The sequence below is a fragment of the Mytilus edulis genome, chromosome 5 (genome assembly GCF_963676685.1).
Source record: "Mytilus edulis chromosome 5, xbMytEdul2.2, whole genome shotgun sequence".
In the NCBI taxonomy this organism is placed as follows: domain Eukaryota; kingdom Metazoa; phylum Mollusca; class Bivalvia; order Mytilida; family Mytilidae; genus Mytilus; species Mytilus edulis.
Window position 1 is genome coordinate 17,731,328 of NC_092348.1, and position 20,751 is coordinate 17,752,078.

Below are 20,751 nucleotides of genomic sequence, written 5' to 3' on the forward strand. Positions count from 1 at the left end.
GACTTTTTTTGCTTCTTTTTATTGTGAATATGTCCTTTTTTTCTTGAATCGGTGCATTAAATGTCTATGTTTTTTTAATAATTGTGTTTGCCATAACCAATAAAAGAACAAAACTGTTTTATATTTATTTTTTTCAGTGGTCATAATAAATTCCAAATGAAAAAAAATATAGAAAGTATCTAAAGATTATCAAGTTGAACCAATATAAAAAAAAAAAAAAAAAAAAAAAAATATATTCACAATTTGTTATAATCATATCAGTGTTTTCGTGACAGAAAGATCACATTGAGTAGTGCGGGAGGTTGTGTGTTTAATCAATGAAACTGTATTGTCCTGCTTCCTCGCTAAGTATGTAAAGTCAAAAGCAATGGCTGATCGGCTTTTAGTCAGAATAATATGTTCCGACCAGATGACACAAGTATTATTTTGTATTGATTGTCACCTTGTGAATTTGCAAATAAAAAACACAACTCTGTGTATATAAGTAGGGTTTGTTTTTATAACTCTTTAACGTCTTCTATTCGTGAATATACATGCAATATTTGCCGCTGGACATTAACCATAGCTAATCGAGAATTCGGTTAAATTGTATAAATGAGCCAGTTTAGTTGCCAAATATTAAAACCAGTTTATTAATATAGTTTTATTGTATAATTTGTTGTTATTGAATAAATGTAGATCAGGAAAGGTTATATACATGTACAATGTGTGTGTGTGAAAACAAAATTATTTTTTAAATTAGCGCAAATGTCATACGCCCCTTCCATAACGGTGAAGCAAATTACGATATTGTCTGTAAAGTTTTCTGAGGGAAGACTTCAACTTTAATACCTCCAATAACTTCTAAAAGTACAACTTTGTTTTCTTTTTCTCAAATATATCTTTTCTTTGGAAAAAAAAAGACCAGGAATCCAGTATTATTTGAATTGTGTGGCACTTCAGTATTTTTTCTTATCATAATTATGATAGTCTAAATCTTATAAAAGGCCGCAAGATTTCATATCAATCTGAGACTATAGCTAGTATCAAGTGCACTGATGTTGCGGGGAAATATCACCCCTTCCTTCATAGTCGTTCAAATAAATTATCATTTTCAACTTTATTTCAGAATTTTTTTTTTGTAAATTCCGCTCTAAAACACAACCATTAACGGATATGGTTTAACCTTTACACAATACCTCTCCCCCTTTTTTCAGAAAAAAAAACTGTATAATTTTGTCAAGAATTCGGAACAAGGCTTGCACATTTTTTTCTGCATCTCACCAATACACTCTCCTCATTGTGATGTCAATTTCATTCAAAAGTGAGAAGAGCCTCTGAAAATAAATGAAATTTATAAAATTGTAGAATTTTCAATAAAAAATACCAATGAAATTTAAATTGAATAATAGTCAAAACATAGAATGACCTACTCCAGAATTGTAATTAACACACCTGTTAGATCAATTAACAAGACTAAAACAACATTCAAATTGCTTATGTCTGCTCTAAACAATACCAATTACTTGCTAAGTAAAATACTTAAAAACTCGTTAAGTACTTGTCTTTCGTTTTCTCACCTTTTATAATTTGACATTTGAAATATTATAAATACTGCAGAATTTTTAAATATTTTATCATTCGTTCTTATTGAATTGAAATAGAAAAAAATTAAGGATATACACTAAAGTTAGTTTAAAAAAAAATAATTTCGCAAAGAATTTTAATTCTTTTACCATGTAAGTACTAGACTTAGTTTAATTTATTTTATGACAAATAATTATTTCACATGAATATTTCAAATTGAATGCATCATAGAGTCTAAGACTTGGCTGAATATTTTAAAAGACGTAATCAGAACTGCAACCCCATCCATTTTCAGCAAACACTTGTCTAGTTATTTCTTCGACGTGCTGAACCTTGGCAAATTCCAAAGTGTTAATTCAAAGTTACTGCACATTGCCGTTTATTTAAATCGTCCACATTTCTCCGATAAAAAGGTTTTTTTTTTTTTACAACGGTCACTTTCCGTTAGACAGTTAAAATGGTTACGCGCAGTAATTTTTTTTAAAGTGTTAATTATAATAATAAAGTAAAACAATAAGCTTTGCTGATTAATGTACAATAGACATTAAGTCTCGATCATATTTGTGCATCAAAGTTTGTTTAAATTAAAATTAAGGATTTGTATAGTAAGAATACAAATCCTTGATACAATAGTGACTATCTTGATCATTTTCTTGGGATGATTTTTTTTTATTAGCAGTTCAATATTCAAATTCTGATGTCCCTCTTTCCCTCTAAAAAAATACCCCAGAATAATATCATCTGTAGATTTCGGAGATCCAATCACTAAATTCATTTTTTAATTTATTATAATCGAAACCGATTATTGCAGATAACTGTCTTTTATGATATATCTTGTATATACAAATTTCCAAACCCTATGGTTAAAATATTTAAAAGATTAGATTTACAGCCATCTTTGATGAATCATCTTTGAATGTACAGCCTGTAGACGTCAATTAAGCGATTTACCGTTCGTTTACAATATTTTACAATATAATCCGCCTGTACGACAATGGAATATACAATATAATTAGTCATAATTACATCTAATAAAGGTATTACAAATGTGAAGATGTAATTGGGATTTGTTTTCCGCTGAGAATATAAATAGTTGGCAATTACAACATTGGTTATTTTCTGTCTGACATCTGCCAATACTACATGTACTAATACTGTCTGGTCACAATCAAAATGTTCGAAAAAAGTAAGTTTATTTATCAAAATGGATAAGCCTTGCAAAATTATTTTTTTCGGATATGCATAGTTGTTTGTACTATATCATTCATACACCTAATCATGAACAGACCATACAGCATGGGTTTTCGTTCATTTTTGGAAGTTGTTCGTAACCTGAATATAATATGCACTCTGATGGTTAGTTGTCTCGTTTGCAATCATACCACATTTCCTTTTTTAACTGCTTTGAAGTAATCATATATGGTTAAACAAGTTTAATTTTTATACATGTACATTTTGTGATTTTGTCCACCTACAGCGTTTCTTAAATTTAAAATGTGTGTGCACATTTCTGCACTTTCCGGACACACGCTCGTAACTTACTCAGTATAGAAAACCAAAGATATGTCAAAGGGTTTGAGAGCGAAAAAAAAATCCTTATTAGTGTCCAAGGCTAGAAACATGGGGGGAAAGCTCGGCATGTATAGAAATTCCATTTGCATCTCGTGCTAACATGTTTAACATAGTATTTTTATCTTCATACAATTATTTGTCAATCATTCCAGGAAATGTACAAATGAACAAACATCCGTAAATATAACAAAACTTATTTCATTGCTTTTTCTTTTTTTTTCAGTAACAAACTTGAAGATGGATTGTTCAACCGGAGATAACTGCCATAAAGTTCTCAAAACTCCAGACTTTATAAAAAGTTTGTTCGACGAAGATTCAGGACTTGGTATGGACTTTGCTGACTTTGACGACTCACCAACACTTAGTTTTCTCAAACTGGATTTATGCTCAAAGAGAAAGAGAGCCGATAAATTAAACACTTGTAGTGACTATAACACCCCTGTATCTTACAGTAAGAGAAGGGTCATCAGATCCAAAAAACTTTTATTGAAAAAATCTTTGTCGTTTGATGCACAAGTTCTCGGTAGTAAAGACTTGTCTGCTGACGACATCAAGCGCCACGCCTTCAAAACAGAAGACGTCTTAGTTCAAGCTGCCGTACTCACTGGAGATGGAAAGAAAGAATGTTGTTTACAAACTGTTCAAGGACACTGTCATGACCTAAGATACATAACTCCAGCCACCATCAATGATGTTTTAAACGGGAAATACAACGATACAATTGGAAGCTTTCGTATAATAGACAGTAGATATTCCTATGAGTTTGAAGGTGGTCACATACCAGGCGCTGAAAATATACATAATAAAGACGATATTTTAGAACTGTTAAAACATCCTAATACTTCCCGTTCAGATGGAAAGCGTGACATAATTATTTTCCATTGTGAGTTTTCTTCCGAGAGAGGACCAAAAATGTGCCGCTTTCTTCGTAATAATGACAGAGAACTTAACGCTGAAAATTATCCTTCCTTGTATTTTCCTGAACTTTATATTCTAAAGGGAGGATACAAAGAGTTTTATGAAAGTTATAAGACACTGTGCACTCCTATGGATTACGTTCCAATGTTAAGCAAAGATCATAAAGATGATTTACGTCATTTCCGGTCCAAATCTAAATCATGGTATGCTGGCCAAAAACGAGTGAGATCATCTTCCGGTCGTCTGTTTTATTGATATAAAATCAAAAGTGCTAAAACTGTATTTATTTGTACTAATTGTATATACAATGTACCATTAAATTATATCATATTTTATTATTGTACGTGATCATATTATGTATTCGTTATTAAGTCGATAGTAGATTAATTGGGATAGAAAAACATTTTTGATTGAAAGAGCACATTGATTATGATAGGATTTTTCTTTCAATTCAATTTTACATTTGGTTTATGATTTTTTATTTCTCCTGTTGCCGTTCTTCTTTTTTTTAAATTTAAGTCAGAATTGTTGTCTATAGTGTATCCATCCGACTCATGGAAATTTAGGTAAAATGATACAACACGTATTCAATTTAAACATACCAAAAGTTAAATGTTCAAGTTTGAACTGTCTTGCATACATTTCTGCATGATTTACTGACTTGAATGTTTATATACATGTTTTTCTCAAGAAAATCAATGAAATATTTGCAACTGATTTATTGTTGAGTGATTAAAAAAGAAAAGCGAAATTTCATCTATGAATGGAAATCAGTTCATTATTTTTTCAAGATTTCTGAAAAAGGAGTAGGTCCAGTAAGACCCCTTTTTGGCCCCAAAATATAGCAGTTTTACAAAATTGTTAAAATGTAAACTTTAAGTTATTTATTGAACATAGATATGGGCTGTTTTTGGCAATACAATGCACATATATCGGGTACTAGCACCATTAAGTCATGCTAAATTACTGAAATCTTCACAATTCTAGCAATTTAGTTAAATTTTAGACAGTTTCCGTGTTAAACGAAAGTGGTCGCATTCGTGTTCATCCTAAATATAGAAATGTCAGTTGTATTTGATGATACATTTGTAATACATAATTTCGTCAGATGAACCTGAAATTTGAGGCCAAAATCGGTCCTTACCAGACCTACTCCTTTGATTAAAACTGTCAAAACAAAACCAACCATGATAGTTTACTCAGAAAATATTTTAAGTAGATACAATGTATAAAGATAAAATGTCAATTATTGATAAAATTGAAATCTGAGTAATTTTCTAGATAGTTTAAACATATCTAATTTAACCTAATAGGTAAATATCGGTTATTCTTCCTAAACATTGCTGATGATATCGTAATTAATATATTTTATACAGTACTACCGTAATACGAAACCGTCATAATATAAAAAAAAAAAAAAACCCACAGAAAACTAAAAACGAGAATGTTGCTATTATTCTAAATATAAAAACTAAACAAAAAATGCTGCGTTTTTTTTTTCACGATCGAATTCATTCTTTAACCCTTTTCTATATTTCCTTACTATAGCAAATCGAATCCTCTTATACATTATAGATTGACGATATACTTAAAAAAAAACGATAAGATTTCGATTATCTATTCTATGAATAAAGAAAGAGACCGATTTCATTGATTTGCAACTCCGCAGGAACAATACAAGTAACATATTTGTGATATTACGTACATGTTTATGTAATGTTTTGTACAACCTTTTTTTCAACAGAAAAAGCAATATTTTAAAGAAAATGTCACAATTCGGACACCGTTAATGATCCTTGTCTTATAGGCTTTCGCGCATGTTTAGTGTCCGAACTGCCCACTAAATTAAAAACAACTTCCTGCTTCAACACAAACCAATTTGTACCGCGATTTCGCGGGCATCTTTTCCTTGAAGTATCTGTATCATTTTTTGTGGAAAACGAATATTAGAAGCATGCAGTTTTGCTGTGTGTTTGTTATTTTATATTGACAAGATGTGTAGGAGAAGGTTGAGATATCACAAAACAAGTTTAACCTCGCAGCATTTTCGAGTATGTAGCAGGTCCAAATCCTCTGGACTTTGTCAGTGTTGTTAGTCTTATTTTTTTCTTCTTCTTCTTCAATTGTAAGTCATTGCTATGTTATGGAGTTTCGTGTGACTATAAAGACGTGATGTGATTGCCAATGAGACAACTCTTCACATAAGGCCAAAATAACACTAAATTAACAACCATAGGTTGCTATACGGCCTTCAACAAATAGCAAACCCCTACCGTGTGGTCAGCTATTAAAGGTCCCGAAATTGAACCACTGAATAACAGGCTCCTTGCTTTGGACAGGGTTTAAACAAGTTAGAGGGATCTCAGTCCTCCTCTAACCTGGGAAGTTGTGTAAGAGAAAACTCTTTAGTGGCCTTTGGCTGTTTTCCGAACTTTGGTCTGGTTGTTGTCTCTTTGACACATTCCACATTTCCTTTCTCAATTTTAATAAACCCACAAACAAGCCACACTATAGCCTGGATTGTGTTAAAAATTAAGAAAAAACATGACTTTTTGTGGTCATTTATTGCAAATAATATTTACGCCTCAAATTATTTTAAGTTTGGATTTTTAGTGATGTCTGAGGCTGAATACACTGACTATAATTAAGAAGATATGATATGAATACCAACTAGACAACTGTCCATCCAAGTAACAAAAAATAAAAAATAAACAACTATTTTATATATGGTGCACGCATTATGTAGCTAAAGAACCCAAAAGGTATGCCGGAAAAAATAACAACTGTCATGCAAGTTATATCTTATGTCTCACAGTTCAATACTTAATCGACCTCCTATTTAGTTCTTTTGCAGATACATTTGTATGCCTTTTTATTTTTAAAAAAGTATTTGAAAAATGATATGAGATTTCCGGTAACATACATCGAATGATTTAATGACAAAAGAGTAGCAAGTATGTTAAAATGGTATATAAAAACGTCGAAATTCTTTTTTTTTTTTTTTACAGCGGATGGCCGTGAGGGCATTCCGGTGTATTGCTATCGCATAGATTTCCATTTAAGGAATGACTGTAATATTTTTTCTGTCTATGAAGAAATAACATAAAAAATTTGGTGCACACTGAATAACACACATCCGCTGTAAAAAAAGAATTTTGACGTTTGTATATACCATTTTAACATACTTTCTACTCTTTTGTCATTAAATCATTCGATGTATATTTTCGAAAAAACGTTGATGACGTCACGGTCACATGACTAAATTATGTCTATAGGCTGATAACAAAAATAATGTCAGCCAATCAGAAGACGCGTTACATCCAAAATTAGATTATTATGTAATATTCGTTTTGGTTTTTTTACTGATCTATAAACATGATAACTATGCGGATATTAACGAGTGCTAAATATCATTCCTTATCGTTTGTTACAAATACATCTCTTCAAGTAATACTGATAAAAATATGTTTGTTTAGAACATAAATTAATAATATGAAAATGTTTTGTCGTTAGATATATACTATAGTGATATTTTTAATTAATTAAAAATATATAATTGGCGACTAGAGATAAAAGAAATAGACTTTATACTGTTCGAATTATTTCGGTTCTTTACATACAGCTAATGATACAACTTGTTATGAATTTTGTAACATAACAATGCATTCTGATTGGTTCCTTTATATACTTGTGATTTAAAGAATTTTAAGTTTTTCATTCTGCCGTCGATAGCCGAAAACAGGAATTTTTGCCTAGTTATAATGGGATTTCTATGATTTTATTTGATGAATTCTCAAACCCTGATCAATTGTTTTCGGTTGATGCATGTTTGACAGGATGTGGCGGATGGATGGACGGAAGATACTTTCACTGTTCATTTCCGGAGTTTATTTTAGATCAAAACTTGCATATAAATTTATTAGAGATGTTGACGATTGTAGTAGCCTTGAAATTATGGGGAAAACATTTCACAAATTTAAAGGTGATTATTTATTGCGATAATATGGTATCAGTACGTGTTTTGAATACAGGCGCCACCAGAAATGAGTTCCTGCAGTCGTGTTTGAGGGAAGTTTGTTGGATTGCAGCTGTAAATAATTTTGAGTTAAAAGCTAAACATATTTCAGGGTGCGATAACCGTTTACCAGATCTTTTGTCTAGATGGTATTTAGATTATAAATTTCAGTTAGACTTTTACGAGAGGACAAAAGGCATGTCCCTATTTAGAGATTTGATTTCTAAAGAATTGTTTCAGTTTGAACATATTTGGTAATTGTTTATTCGTGTATTTGTAGATTTGCAAGTACTAAGACGAGATATGTTTGTGACTAGGATTTCGGCTTTCGCGAAAGGTACTTTGGTTAATTTTAAAACGCAGTGGAGAGCTTATTTATTGTTTTGTAATTACTTTCATTTAGAACCGTTTGAAATTGATTCTGAATTATTATGCACTTATTCCGAGTTTCTCAGTAGAAGTTTCAGATCAGCTCAATCTATTCGCAATTATTTAAACGGAGTTAAAGTTCTTTTCCTGTTGTTAGGATTACATGTGGATGTTTTTTCGTCTTACGAATTGAAGTTGACTATGAAAGGGTTAGATAGGAAATTAAAACATTTACCTAAACAGGCATTTCCTATTACTTTAGAAATTTTAGGAAAAATTTGTGAACATTTGAATTTGAATACGCCGCTAGATGCGACATATTGGTGTTTATTTCTTTTTGCTTTATTACTTTTAAGCAGGAAGTCTAATTTAGTTCCAGTATCAACCAAGAAATTTGACAAAAATAAACAGCTGTGCAGAGGTGATGTTACAGTCTTTCCGTCTCTTATAATAATTGCATTCAAATGGACAAAAACAATTCAGTTGGGTAATCGTATTTTAAGGATACCTTTGCTTGCATATCCTCTATCTAAATTTTGCCCAGTAAATGCATATAAAAGGATGTGTTCTTTAAATCCTTGCACGTCAGATGATGCCGCTTTTTCTTATAAAAAAAAGGGGAAATGCATACCAATTACTTATAACCAGTTTCAGAATAAACTGAGAGAATTACTTTGTAAAATTGGGTTAAATCCAAATTTATTTTCTTCCCATAGTTTCCGAAGAGGTGGAGCAACGTTGGCATCGAAAGCAGGGGTTTCTCCTAGTTCTATCCAATTGATGGGTGATTGGAAAACCAATAATTATTGCTATACTAAATATATTGTCAGTTCTTTGTCTGATAAAATCAATGTAGCGGAACAAATTAAAGACTTTGTTTTAAAATAAATGTTGCTCTTTATAGATTTTAGGTCTACTCTGGTGTGCGATTCCATAGCCAAGCATGTTAAAACTATTAGAAGGTGTCACTTGCAAGCCTTTCCTGGAGCAAATATTTGGGACATGATCAATTTGCTTAATTGTGGAACAATTCAGGTAAATTATGATATAATTCTGATGCATGTAGGAACCAACAATGTTGGTACCTATGAGATTGCTGATTTTGATATAGGCTATAATGTGCTTATCTCTACAATTGAGAAATTAGTTAAGCCACATACTGTCATAGTTATGTCAGCAATTATTCCACGCTTACTTGATTTTCAGAATACAAGTTATTTTGTCACTACTATTAATTTTAGATTAAGAAGTTTATGCTTTAAACGTGGTGTTCAGTTTGTAGCTACTTATAAACCTTTTTTTAAAGTTTGGGATGCCAGTTTGTGAACTTTATTCACCCATCTGTAAGTTACATTTGAATTATTTTGGTAATTTAAAATTGACAAATTTTTTTGTTCAAGTATTGTCTCATTGTTAAACAAGAGGATGTTAAGTCTCATCTTGTTACTGTTAAACAGAAGGAGCAATCTTATTCTGTGCCGTTTTTGTCTAATTGTGCTTACAGTAGTGGGTGATTGTATATATCCTTAAGGGAACATTTTGTTTTCTGGCCAATCTTGTCAGAAAGATCTGACCATTCATGTCAGTGGTATTGTTTGATATCTAACCATTCATGTCGGTATTATTATATGTATTTGTTAGAAATATCTGACCAATCATGTCAGTGATATTTTTTGATTTCTGACCATTCATGTCAGTGATATTTTGTGATTTCTGACCATTCATGTCAGTATTTTCATTATTTTTGCTTGTAACTTAAATAGCTTTTTAATTTTGTTTAATATCAATCAATGTGCTTCAGTTACAGTAACTGTTTGGCCGTTGGGGTTTTGGTGCTGAACATTGATTGGATTAACTTTAACGTCTATTATTGTTTTTTCATATGAAATTGTAATAATTTGCCAAAATTAAATGTTTTATTTTAATTCGTTTTAATTCCTACTGAGCATTTATTTAGTATTGCTTTGCATCCAGTCGTCTCATATCTTTAATATATCTGCGTCTATTTACTTCGAAAGAGCAAATTGTGCTATTTTTAATTAATTAAAAATATATAATTGGCGACTAGAGATAAAAGAAATAGACTTTATACTGTTCGAATTATTTCGGTTCTTTACATACAGCTAATGATACAACTTGTTATGAATTTTATAACATAACAATGCATTCTGATTGGTTCCTTTATATACTTGTGATTTAAAGAATTTTAAGTTTTTCATTCTGCCGTCGATAGCCGAAAACTAACCCTCCCATTATTTATCCCACCCAATATTTATAATCAGTAGTTTCAGTCTCATTTTCTGTGGAAGTTTTATTTTTCAGTGTATGTTCCTTGCCGGTGTTACAGTGGATATACGAATTTACAATATAATCGACTGATTAAAGGACAATAAAGGAGCAATAGAGTTTATAACCGATAATTTGGATACGGATTAATTCACAATGGTGTAGATGTCAGATTTATCGTTGCCCGCTGAATACAGACGTGCGGTCAAAGTGTTGTTGATGAATGGTGGTGCTGAACATTGATTGGATTAACTTTAACGTCTATTTTTGTTTTTTCATATGAAATTGTAATAATTTGCCAAAATTAAATGTTTTATTTTAATTCGTTTTAATTCCTACTGAGCATTTATTTAGTATTGCTTTGCATCCAGTCGTCTCATATCTTTAATATTATCTGCGTCTATTTACTTCGAAAGAGCAAATTTAAGTAAAATTCGTTGATAATATATATGCACACGTACCGAAAAATTGTCAAATCATACGAACGAATGTGTCAAAGAACGTTTTGCGACACTCACGGTAAGGACAGGTAATTATGCATGGAAGATCGTCTTTTTGCGGGAAATATGAATGTCTACTCATATCCAATCTTTTAGAAAAATTGAATTTCTAAAGAAGAGTGTCCACTATGCACTTGCACTGCACTATTATTACAAAAGTAGAATAAAATGATATACAAATGGATAAAAAAAATATGTATACATGTAACTGTTATATGAATAATATACATGTATAACAACAATCCAGTGTATACTGATTTGTATCACTACAATATATAATAGCTATTACGGAGAGGTTGAAATTACTGTCATTTATTCATCATCCAGGCAAGAACTTGTCTCATAAAAAAGTCTGTACATTAACCTTAGTTTCAGTTATAGAGGTGATATATTTTTCTGTGACAAGTGCATTTGGGCATCTACAAGAGCTTGCGGTCATCCGATGTTCAGTACTTCAGTATTTTGATTATATTACTAATTTCAGTGAATCTTCTATGAAATTTGGACTTGTTTTTTGTGTGTGTGTTTTTCTTTATTTTAAGTTTTGCCTTCCAGCAAAAAATTACTGGAATACACTGATTGATACTCGTCTTTATGAAACTAGTTGATTCAGAAGTAGCTTCGTTCAATTTGTCTTAATTGCTGAGACAGCAAAATTTAAACACAGTTCACATATGTATGATACAACATTTGGGAAACTGAACTTTTACTGATCCATGATATTAACTGGTATTCAAAACGGATTGCAATCTCCCTTAGAGTACACGAAGTTACCCTGAGATTGTGTATACAATCATAGTTACTTAACTTATATATAATCCTTGCTACATCAAGCACAAAACCCAACAAATTCATGAACAAATTTATAACTTTGTGTCTAATAAAGAGAAGGCGATTTTATAAAAGAGAATGAATATTGGTAGTTGTCTTGCAGATCGTTTCTTTCTTTTCCTAAGTCAACAATATCACGGAAGACCTCGTGGAACAGTTTGTGAAAATTATTGCATAGGTACACGTTTGCAACTATACAGTTTTCCCTATGACAAGACAACACTTGTCTGAAGTGTTTTAACACGCCCCTAATAACGACTTGAGTAATATCTAGACTTATTGACTTATTGACTTGTTAATGTCTGTGTCATTTGGTCTTTTGTGGATAGTTGTCTCATTGACAATCATACCACATCTTCTTTTTTATATTATCAAATTGATTGTCCAAAAGAACATCAGTGGGAGTTATCAATAACAAACAACATTTGTAAAATGTTTTCATAAAAGGAAATAGTGACTGTCGTTTATTCGTTGCCCAAGTCTTCTCTGAAATTTTAACTGCAGAATCAGGTATAAAGTGTATCAAAACCATTATCAAAACATTACCTTCAATAACTGCTTATCTTTTAAATTGATTACTATGTTTTCCAGCTTGGAGGTTTCGTCTTTTGAGTTACGTTAATCATATTGATTGCCGGGCAAATAAGTGAGACTAAGTAACCAGTCGATGTCTTTTTTCTTTCTAGTAAGCAACTTTATTCTAGTACTTTATAGTTTTTATTTATAAATTTGGCAGTACTTTTATCCAGTTTTTCCTGTCAGGGGCTTTTTATAGCCGACTAGACAATATGGATGTTTCTCATTATCGAAGGCCATAATTAAGGTTGCCTATAAATCAATTTGCTTACATCCACTTCATTCGAACCTTGTTGAATAGTCTTCTCATTGTAAATCATAGCACATCTCCTTAATTTTAATATTACTATAAGATACTTAAGAAAAACTATTAATTTTTCAATTTTTATTTTTTTTGTTTTTATATATTGCAATGCCGTTTCTATTTCATCTTGTCAAGGTTTCATCAGTTTTGAGTCAAGAAAACATCGGGATCACTGTAATAAAAAAAAAAATAAGATCAGTTTTTCATGAATTTAATACTGTCTCAATAGAGAATACTATTTTGGGTCTGAAAAACATTAATTTCTTTTTTTAATTTAATTAAAAAGATAACAACGAATAAAAAAAAAAAAAAAAAAAAAAATATATCCCTTTGTCTATGATGACCAAGACAATCAAATATATATAAATAGCATAAATAATTCAAATTCACAAATGGACAAAATCAGCAACTGTTAAATTTTGATTTAAAAAACAATCTTACATCACACTTTAAAAGTGTAAGTTAGTAATCATTATGTTTTATTACAGCTATTTTTCTTACCTTCGTTTTTTCACAAATGTAGCCCATACCATTACTATTATAGCATGGAGCATCGTTCCATCTAAAATTTGCATATTTCCAAAAGTGAGCACAATGCTCTACACCTCCACTATTGCTTGGTTCATAACCATTCCAATGGGAATATCGCAGTTTAGACGAGTCATTGGTCCATCTCCATTTCCCGTCTTTAAAGTCTTGCGCACCCATCCAATAGCCAGCGGGATGCTGAACCGCTTCTGTTAAAATATTGTTGTCAATTAAACAAAATGATGGTGTTTTGTTTGTGTTATAAATTGTAAAATACAGAAATATCTTATTTTGCATTTCATCATTGTTAATTTCTATGTAATAAATATTATATATGTTATGTAATTTTAAAAACAAGTCAATAAGGGACAGCTAAATTGGTCACAAGTCCATACAGACCGCACCACAGCGAAAAGAAAGACGACGAAATGACAAACCTAACTAAGTTACTTTCTGGCGCAATAAATAATGCAATTACTTACTTCTCAGCACGTTTACAACCCATGTATCTTCAGCAGAATCTGTTATCTGTGCTAGATACCCACCCAGCTGCATGTATGCATATTTTCTAGAAGGCATGACAAGCAAAATATTAACAAATAAAAGTGATAACAGGCACAAATGAATTGTTGTTAAAAACTAATGTGATATTATTTTTAATATTCACAATGACAAAAATTCACGACAAAGTTAATAAAAAAAAATGAAAACTTTGTTTTATAGATGATTCAAAATATAAAATGATGTAATTCACATGCAGTATGTACTTTCATATTTTGCTTTAACACAATACGAATTTCATTTTCTGTTGTTTTGACAAAAATCCAAAAGTTATCATCGAACAATTATAACATTGGCAAAAAAAAGTTTTAAACGATTTATTTTGAACTTCAGTACAAGACAGCACAGAATAAAACGGGAAAAGAGAGTACTTGACAGGAATTAAACAGTATACACTTGCTGTTTTTAATAATAATAATAACAAAAAAACAACCTCAGCTCTATTCCACGTTTTGGTGTCAGGTGAAGTATAATAGCAATGATTCTTGTACTCCTTCCATCCCGATGGACACCCAGCAGATTTCCCTGTGGAAATATCAATTGCTTTAGTATAAATTTGTAATTATTAAATCAATTATATAGAAACACTGCTGTATAAAAGCACAAATTACAGTCTGACTAGATGAAGTGTTCTAATAGTCTGACTGTAATTTGTGCTTTTATACAGCAGTGTTTCTATATATATTGATTGATAAGAATACGTTAATCCGTGCAAATCTAAATGTTAAAAAAAATCATGTTTCATTGGAGATAAATGACACATTAAAATGATACAATAAATATACCCTTGAAAATATAGTAGTTATCAAAACTCTTAGCAGTAGTACTAACAGCTTTTTTGCAGATTTTTTAATCATTCGATTTCAAGGAAGATCTATCTCATTTCGTAATTGCAATTGTCTTTACTACAGCTACTGAACTAACACTAGGTCACATTTTCATTCTTTCCTACCCAATAGAAAATCAAGAAGTCTGAGAAATAATGTTAGGTATAATGCATAACAGAGTAAGTTATTTAGGACCTTACCTTTCAAACTGTTTTTCAAAGTATTTAAAGTTGACTCTATACTTGATATAAGTGAAATTTCCTTCTGTCCATAACAAGTTTCTGATCTAATCACAGAAACGCATCCAAAAAGGACAAATAAGGCAAACATAACCATCCTGTTAATTACTAGGAGACTACAGAAAGGGAAAAAAAGTTATAATTATTCACCTTTTTCAGATTTTGTCTTCTTGTTTATATCACATTATAGAGCTATAATTTTGTTTTCACAAGATTGTGTGGGCATATCAAATCTATATGTACATACAAATGTATGTATATATACCTAATGTGCTACATGTTAAAAAAAAACCATTATCATTAACAGCTCACATGAAACATAAAATTAAATTATTACATGGTTTCAAAAATATTATTAATAGCAAAAGGCACTTAATGATAGGAAAACACACATACCTTGTTCTTGTTGATTTTTTTTTTGTGTTTGCTGAAGCGAGGTTGGTGCATCATTGCGTAGCAACTTAATTTATATCATTAAAAGGTAATACGAGAAATATAATCTGTACATGTTTTCCTCAAACCTTTTGATATGTTTCAGTATCATATTACGGAAGAAATACAATATGCTGCAATTGAGATCTTGCGCAATATTGTTGAAAAAAACCACTTTATATTATTGAAATTAAGCGTAATAACATTTAAGGAATGACTGTAATATTTTTTCTGTCTATGAAGAAATAACATAAAAAATTTGGTGCACACTGAATAACGCGGGTAGCGGGTTATTTAACAGTGTGCACCACATTTTTTTTAATGTTATTTCGAATAGACAAAACAAATGTTACAGTCATTTCTTATAATTTAATTCTAAATTCCATTTTAAACCGTAGAAAACCATGAAAAACGTTGATGACGTCACGATCACATGACTAAATTGTATCTATGGGCTGATAACAAAATAACGTCAGCCAATCAGAAGACGTGTTACATCCAAAATTAAATTATTTTACTCAAACGTTGTTTTCACGTTGTTATATTTGATATTGTACGATACCCACTACTCCGTCTAGGAAATAACAATTTCCCCCAAAACAACATGTATGGAAAAAAGTAGCCAAAGCCTTAATATAAGACATTTACTTTATGGGTCTCAAAGTGTATATTTCCCCTGATTAAAAGCATGTGTCTTATTAGTTATCGCACATACTGGACGGGTGCTAATACATGCATGGGCGTCAGCTCACTATATACATTGTGAATGTTGTTGTCAAATGCCTGAAATCAAAGACAAAATAATATACGTATATATCTACACGTATATTCTATTACAATTGCATATACATGCATACTAGTGTTGTAAAGTCACATAGAGAATGATGTATGTTTTAAATTGTTTTTCTATATAAATCAACAATAAATTATGCGCATATAAAAAATATCAACAATAAATGTGTAAATATATGAATTAGACATATCCACCACTGGCACTCGTCTCAGAATATTTCCCCCTGAATACCGGTTTATAAATGTATATAGGAATTTCTTTCTGAGACGAGTGCCTGTGATATCCACAATATACTCAAATACATCAGCAATGTGCGCGTAGACATAAATAAATTAACACAAAACCAGGAAACACTACACACGTTGATATTACATATACGTGTATGTTTCCCGCCAATTACGTAAAGGCCGCTCAAAGACGATTCACTCTTTTCGGTCCTCATTTGTTTAACTAGTTTATTTTGAATTTTCAACATAAACTATTATCCTGCATTTTTGTTTAGGCAAAGTTGATCATCCTGCATTTTGTATACTCCTATACTTAGGACGGCGGTTAGGACATACTAGCTAAGATAATCCTAAGATAGCTTCGATGTCGGTCCTAACTTCATCCTAAATTCTGTCCTAAGAAATTCTTAGGACCGATCTTAGGACAGTTTCGAAAAACTGGCCCCGGGTTTGTAACAACATGAGCAACACGACGGATGCCAAATGTGGAGCAGGATATGCTTACCCTTCCGGAGCATCTGAGATCACTCAAACTGGGATTCGTGTTGCCTAGTCTTTAGTTTTCTATGTTTTGTCATGTGCACTAATATTTGTCTGTTTGTCTTTTTCATTTTAGCCATGGCGTTGTCAGTTTATTTCCGATCTTTGAGTTTGACTGTCCCTCTGGTATCTTTTGCCCCTCTTTTAAACTTGGAATTGATAATAAATAGCAAATACATTTTATTTATTGTAAATGGATGTTCATAGTAAACATAAAAATAATTGAAATTAATAATAAAAAATAAAACGGTTTTTGAAAATAAGGGGAGGGTAAAACAAAATGCAATGTCCTCAAGTACTTATGACTGCTGATACCTTTCTTGAAATTATCCAGTGAAATTATTTAGTCAAAGTCGTTTTTCAAACATTTATCCTACAGCAATTTACAGCATACGTTCGACCACGCTCTAAATGCCCGCAATTTCGCAGGTGTTCTAGAATTGCGAGATTACGAAAGCAAGATGGAGACGGATAAAAATCGATCCTGAGATAAGTTGTATTTTTGGAATGAATTTCTTGAGATAATTTAATAACTTCAGAATATAACATTTGTGATTGTGATGCGGGACTGTCCGCCCAAAGTAAGCTTTGCCTAGCTTAAGGATTTATTAGTGTTTTTTTTAAACTTTGAAACTTATTAGATCATTAGGTAAAACCCCGAGAGACTTTTTACTTTTCCAACTATTTACCAGCGCCCGGGTCTTTTGTTATGGCAGATGAATTATACTCAAACTTCAACGGTTTAATTTTTGAGGCTCTACACGAGTGGTTAAAATGGAATCTCAAAATACATCTGATATACTCAATCAGAGTAGAGATGTTCTATACGGTGAACAAAATAAAACTGTTTCATTAGAAAATTTATACAAATTAATGCTTGATATGACAATAGACTGACATCAGTTGAAAAAGGAATGAGCGGGACAAGTCAATCAAATAAATCGAACATTAAAAACAGAGTAGATTACCGTGAAGAGGAACACTGTGGGGATTATGAAATTAGTTTAGTGTTAAAGGAAAATATTCACTGAATCGATTCATATAAGGTAGGGATTTTTAGCATTAAGTTGAAGGGTAGAAAAAGCGTCCGAAGCGGAGACTGTCGTGACCTAAAAAAAATTTCGTTAGCCACCTTCTTCTATATATATGGATAGTCGAACTTCCTATGGATAGAAACAAGTGCCTGTGATAAAAAGTATATAAAACGACAAAAATACTAAAAAAGTTACAAGTAAATAAAAGTATCAAAAATTATCTAGGATAACAGATATCCTTTATCAGTATCGTGTAAGATGAATCTGATCAATATAGTCTGATTCCAATAAGAGTTAGTATTCTGATTACGTATATACATATACATATACGTATATATATATAACTCGTCTATATATATATATATATATATATATATATAGATTCTTACATTGATACCAGTGGATTATCGGATTTATCCAATCGAGATAGTTAAATTATCAATTTTAAAGTTCGAGCCGCCTCGGCGAGTACTTTAAAATTTATAATTTAACTATCGAGATTGGATAAACCCGATAATCCACGAGTAACTATGTAAGAATCTGTTTCTCTAATGATTAAAAAGACATTTTCTTTTTTTGTTTACCGAAAATCCCCTTCGAGTGCCTTTCACATTGCACGAAGTTGTCAATTTCATTAACACCTGTTATCATATTTTGGTTCATCCAGTCAGCCAAAAAGGTCATGACCCTTAAAATCAACCAATGATCTTCTGAGATCACCAGCAACCACACGTTGATTAACTTTTTTTATACAATGGGTTCGAAAAGGGATAAATTTCCATAGAATTAAAGAAATATATATATATATATATATATATATATATAAATATACGTATGTTTGTGACTATCTATTTCAATTTGAAGATCATAGACACTGTTTCTAGTTTTTCATTGGGCAATTTTGACCCGAATATTGTTAATAGATAGGTAAACACATGATTTGTTTGTTTGAAAAAGTATATACTTTGTCATATTGTTGTTATGCAGTTTCATGCCTCAAGATGTGATAAGTTTTTCTTAATGATATTACTCCACCAAATAAATGATAGAGGCATGTGAAATTAACTAAATTCTTAAATTTTAAATTGCTTATTTTAAAAGATTTGATAGACTCAGATTCTTTATAAAACCAAGTTTTTGGTACAAAGAAAGACATTTGTATATATATTTACATATATATCAAATTATGCGCATGAAATGTTTGTACAAAACTAGCAATTTTTCTTTATATATCTTTGTTATTTCCAAATCATACATAATTATATTAATTCATACATCATTCATTTTCCGTATCACTTAATCAATGTCTAAAAATTTCTTTCTAAGTGTGATAACTGCAAGCCACCATCTTTTAGGATGTTGTCTCTCAAACATTTATTCACGCGATTGTTGTGGTCAAAAATGGCAAAAGGAGAACATTTGACTAATAGTTTTTCAACTGAACTCTTGCTTTGTTGACATCCTTTCTTTTAGAAACTCTCTTGTAAATATTTGTTACTACGACAAAAAATTTTGGCGCGTCAAAACTAATAATAATAACCAATGGAATCAAAAATAGAGCGACACCTACATAACCTACGGATACAGCAGACGGCCTGTCATCACGTGCACATATGCGTTTTCTGATAGTAGAAGATATGTTTTTCGAGTCGATGGTTAAGTTGTTTTTCAGTTCATCCAACACTTCCTTCATAAGTTCTTTAAGATCAGCCCTTGTTAGATTCAGCTCTTTCAAATGTCCCCATTTATAAGCTAAATAAAAATAGAAATCTTGTTAATTAATAAATTGATTTTGGGATAGTTGGAATAATAGTTAACAATCGTAGGTCATGCATTCGATCAAATGTACACTATTATAATCTTCTTTCATTCATTCAAGCATCTGCTATAACATAAATTTATCAGGTAGAAATTTTCGTAACGTTTTGGTGCACCAATACGAAAGCTGTATGGTTATTTTCCCGTGAATTTTGTTTCGAAGGAACAAATAATGACAATATAAGTTACAATTAGCTTTTCAACGGTTTCGGTACTTATACAACTTCGGATTTCAAATGTTTGGCTTTGAGCGTTCCTGATGAAGGTAAATCCAGAAAAAGCGCTTCGGACACAAGAAATTATTAAACGTCTTGTTTTCAATTTTTTACGTCACTAGGTCGATATCTCTGCTGGTGGACTATCAGTCCCCGAGGGTATCATCAGCTCAGTAGTCAGTACTTTGGTACTGACATGATTTAACAAACTTTATTAAATTTGCCCGTTTATAAATTTTGAAATTATCTAGAAACTAAGGTTTCAAGTTAACAAACTTTACTAAATTTGCCCATTTATAAATTTTGAAATAATCTAGAAACTAAGGTTTCAAGTCCCTCATGCAAAGTTGGCTTTAGATGAATTTGGCTATTTGTTTTAGGTAATTTTGACACAAAGCTCTTCAACGGTTTCGGTACTTATACATCTTCGGATTTCAAATGTTTTGCTTTGAGCGTTCCTAATGAAGGTAAATCCAGAAAAGCGCATCGGACGCAAACAATTATTAAACGTGTTATTTTCAATTTTTTACACAGTTTACAAATGCCGTAATACAAGAATGCATTGGGTCAATGTAGTTCATATCGGGTGAGGCGAAATAA

At 31.2% G+C, this 20,751-nt stretch overlaps 2 protein-coding genes and 1 long non-coding RNA gene across 3 annotated transcripts; 1 reads left to right on the top strand and 2 right to left on the bottom strand.

Moving 5' to 3' along the window:
* Positions 1 to 3,375: 3,375 nt before the first annotated feature.
* LOC139524965 (M-phase inducer phosphatase 2-like) lies at positions 3,376 to 4,317 on the top strand. The gene has a single exon (XM_071320140.1). The coding sequence runs from the start codon at positions 3,376 to 3,378 to the stop codon at positions 4,309 to 4,311; it is 936 nt and encodes a 311-aa protein (XP_071176241.1). The 3' UTR covers positions 4,312 to 4,317.
* An 8,686-nt stretch (positions 4,318 to 13,003) lies between these two features.
* Positions 13,004 to 14,078, bottom strand: LOC139523124 (perlucin-like protein). Its single transcript, XM_071316910.1, has 3 exons — positions 13,948 to 14,078; positions 13,439 to 13,674; positions 13,004 to 13,109 (listed from the first exon to the last, which is right to left on the bottom strand). Exons 1-3 carry the CDS (start codon positions 14,042 to 14,044, stop codon positions 13,107 to 13,109), a joined length of 336 nt encoding a protein of 111 aa, XP_071173011.1. The 5' UTR covers positions 14,045 to 14,078; the 3' UTR covers positions 13,004 to 13,106.
* Positions 14,079 to 14,438: 360 nt separating this feature from the next.
* LOC139523126 (uncharacterized) lies at positions 14,439 to 15,547 on the bottom strand. Its single transcript, XR_011664562.1, has 3 exons — positions 15,489 to 15,547; positions 15,054 to 15,208; positions 14,439 to 14,551 (listed from the first exon to the last, which is right to left on the bottom strand). It is a non-coding gene; the product is annotated as an uncharacterized lncRNA (long non-coding RNA).
* Between the last annotated feature and the right edge of the window lie 5,204 nt (positions 15,548 to 20,751).

Excerpts from the sequence above, each read along its gene's own strand:
- LOC139524965 (XM_071320140.1), top strand. The coding sequence starts at position 3,376 with ATGGATTGTTCAACCGGAGATAACTGCCATAAAGTTCTCAAAACTCCA.
- LOC139523124 (XM_071316910.1), bottom strand. The coding sequence starts at position 14,044 with ATGCCTTCTAGAAAATATGCATACATGCAGCTGGGTGGGTATCTAGCA. Across the intron at positions 13,675-13,947 it reads GGTTGTAAACGTGCTGAGAA|AAGCGGTTCAGCATCCCGCT; the intron begins GTAAGTAATTGC and ends ATATTTTAACAG.